This window comes from Arabidopsis lyrata, assembly GCF_000004255.2.
Source record: "Arabidopsis lyrata subsp. lyrata unplaced genomic scaffold ARALYscaffold_3, whole genome shotgun sequence".
Taxonomy (NCBI): Eukaryota; Viridiplantae; Streptophyta; class Magnoliopsida; order Brassicales; family Brassicaceae; genus Arabidopsis; species Arabidopsis lyrata.
This window is the reverse complement of record NW_003302553.1, coordinates 5,131,368-5,133,854: the sequence shown is the minus strand read 5'-3', so window position 1 is coordinate 5,133,854 and position 2,487 is coordinate 5,131,368. Positions and strand designations below refer to the sequence as shown.

At 30.8% G+C, this 2,487-nt stretch overlaps 1 protein-coding gene across 1 annotated transcript; it reads left to right on the top strand.

Annotated features, from left to right (window-relative positions):
* Nucleotides 1–1,266: 1,266 nt before the first annotated feature.
* LOC9320995 (auxin-responsive protein SAUR72) lies at nucleotides 1,267–2,251 on the top strand. The gene has a single exon (XM_021033814.1). It carries the CDS (start codon nucleotides 1,511–1,513, stop codon nucleotides 1,907–1,909), a length of 399 nt encoding a protein of 132 aa, XP_020889473.1. The 5' UTR covers nucleotides 1,267–1,510; the 3' UTR covers nucleotides 1,910–2,251.
* Nucleotides 2,252–2,487: the final 236 nt, after the last annotated feature.

Below are 2,487 nucleotides of genomic sequence, written 5' to 3'. Positions count from 1 at the left end.
ATTTAAACAAAATTCATGGACAATCCCGCAAATCCGAATACATTCGCGGGACGGGTTTGTATTTTATATATGCTACCCGCGGGTCGTGCGGACCGACTAACTACAAGTCAAAATATTTTTTGTCTATCGCAAAACGGACTTAACGGGACGAATCAACTCGCTTTGACAGTTCTAATAGGAATATTATTTAGTCATACAACAAAATGAAGTTTGGACATAGTAATAATAGAATATGTATCTTATTTGTTAGATGAGAGATTGAAAGATGAAGTATAATGATTAAAAATTAATTATTATTTTTCATGATTCACAAAATTTAATAAATACTTATCATCTTGTTGAATAATTCTAAAATCATATTCAATAAATCTTTATAAATTGAAAATTAAACTTCTTTGGTAAGCTATAGGTATGAAAATATCATAATTTCGATTTAATCTAATTAAATTAAAATTAGTTACATGGATTTCATATCTATTTAATTTACATGACCAAAATAAAAATATCAATTTAATTTACATGACCAAAATAAAAATATCAATTTAATTTATAAAACAGATGTGTTATTTGTGATAAATATTCTAGAAATCTTTAGAAGCAAATAAAATATCTTTCAATTAATGATAATTGGCTAAAATGAGTGAAATTAATGACAAAAACGTTGATTGTTATGGAATTAGTCCCAAAAATATATGAACAAATTTATTATACATAATTAATGTATAATATTGTTCGGAATATGCTTTTATTATTAGTTACCAATTTACCATAAGTACAATCAGATTTTATTTGATTTCCATAAATATTTGATTTTATTTCGATTTTTCATTATTAATTCGAATTTATATTCCAAAAAAAATTCAAAGATCCGATTTCAGAATTTCGGGTCAATTTTCTAATTTTAACCCGATCTATTTTCATTTGTACTTCTCTTTTAATAGTATAGAGATTATGAGAAGATACAATAATATCACTATATTTAAATTTGTATTAATATTAAGATAATGCAGGAACAGTTATCTTTTTTTTTTTTTAATCAAAATCCAAACAGTTATCTAAAAGAATAAAAAAACATGAAACAATAAGTTAAAGAACTACATCAATGAATAAATATGTAAAATGGATCGTGAGTATATATCTAATATATTTTCCTTTTTCTTAAGAAAAATCAACGATATTCTCTTTTTTAAATTATGATTTTTTTTTGGGGTCATACAGTATAAACTAGGATTTAATTTTTTTTTTTTTTTCATCAACTAGGATTTAATATATATTTCAAAGTGAGTGGAAAATTACGAGTTAAGTGTGTGTACCTGGCAAGTACTCCTTCCCCGTACCAACTTTATCAAATACAAAATCCCCAAAATACCCTCACCTCAATATAAAATCCAAAACCTTCCCTCACCCTCCTTCACAAAATCTCTCACATTCTCTCTCGAATCCTCAAAAATCCGTTTCACCAATCAGCAAAAGTTACGCCTCTTCTCTCTCAAATCATAACACGAAGAAGATGAAGCAACTGATCCGCCGTCTCTCTCGCGTCGCTGATTCCGCTCAATACAGTCTCCTCCGCTCCGATTCACAACGACCTAGCCGCCGTTCCGAATCATTCCTCCGTTCTTCGGTGTCTCGCCGCTCAAAGAAGCAGACCTCTTCGGTTCCTGAAGGACACGTACCGGTCTACGTAGGTGACGAGATGGAGAGGTTCGTCGTTAGCGCCGAGCTACTTAACCATCCGGTTTTCATCGGTTTACTAAACCGATCTGCTCAAGAGTATGGATACGAGCAAAAAGGAGTGCTACAAATCCCTTGCCATGTACTTGTCTTCGAACGAATCATGGAATCGCTTCGTCTTGGACTTCCGGTGCCGATTGATGTTCAGGATCTAATCGGCGACGAGGCGAATTGAAGAAGAAGCTTTTTTTTTAGAAGGAATCTTGGTAGTTAGACAAGTTATTTTTTTTCTAGATCTGGTTGTTTTTGTTCTGATACTGATGAGTCATCATACTTGGTCGTTTTGATGTAAATAGGTACATAATTTTTTTTTTGTTTCCTGGATCCAAAAGTGGAAGAAGAGACGAATTTAGGGCTTTTCTTTTTCTTGTTGTTGCAAATTTCCTAATTTTTTTCGCCGGTTTTAAGAATCGGTTTGAAATTCTTGTGAAGAAGTTTTATATGGAAAATTTTGCATCACTTTGGATCTTAATGTATGCACAATTTCTGGGTTTATATGAATTATGATGTGATTCCAGTTTATTTTTTGTTCAAGTTTATTTACGGATTGAGCTAAGAAAAAGGAGAGGATTTTGATGTTTCACCGATATTATCGGAAGGACAAAGTCGTCAATATAAAGGGGATAGTATGATAATCTGTAATCTGTGGCCGTTACTAGAATATTTTTTACCCGTTACTAACTCTTTCTAGTTATCTGTTACTTTTTTTTTTTTTTTTTTTTTTTTTTTTTTTAATTTCAAAAATTCATAGTA

Coding starts and splice junctions, on each gene's coding strand:
- LOC9320995 (XM_021033814.1), top strand. CDS start 1,511: ATGAAGCAACTGATCCGCCGTCTCTCTCGCGTCGCTGATTCCGCTCAA.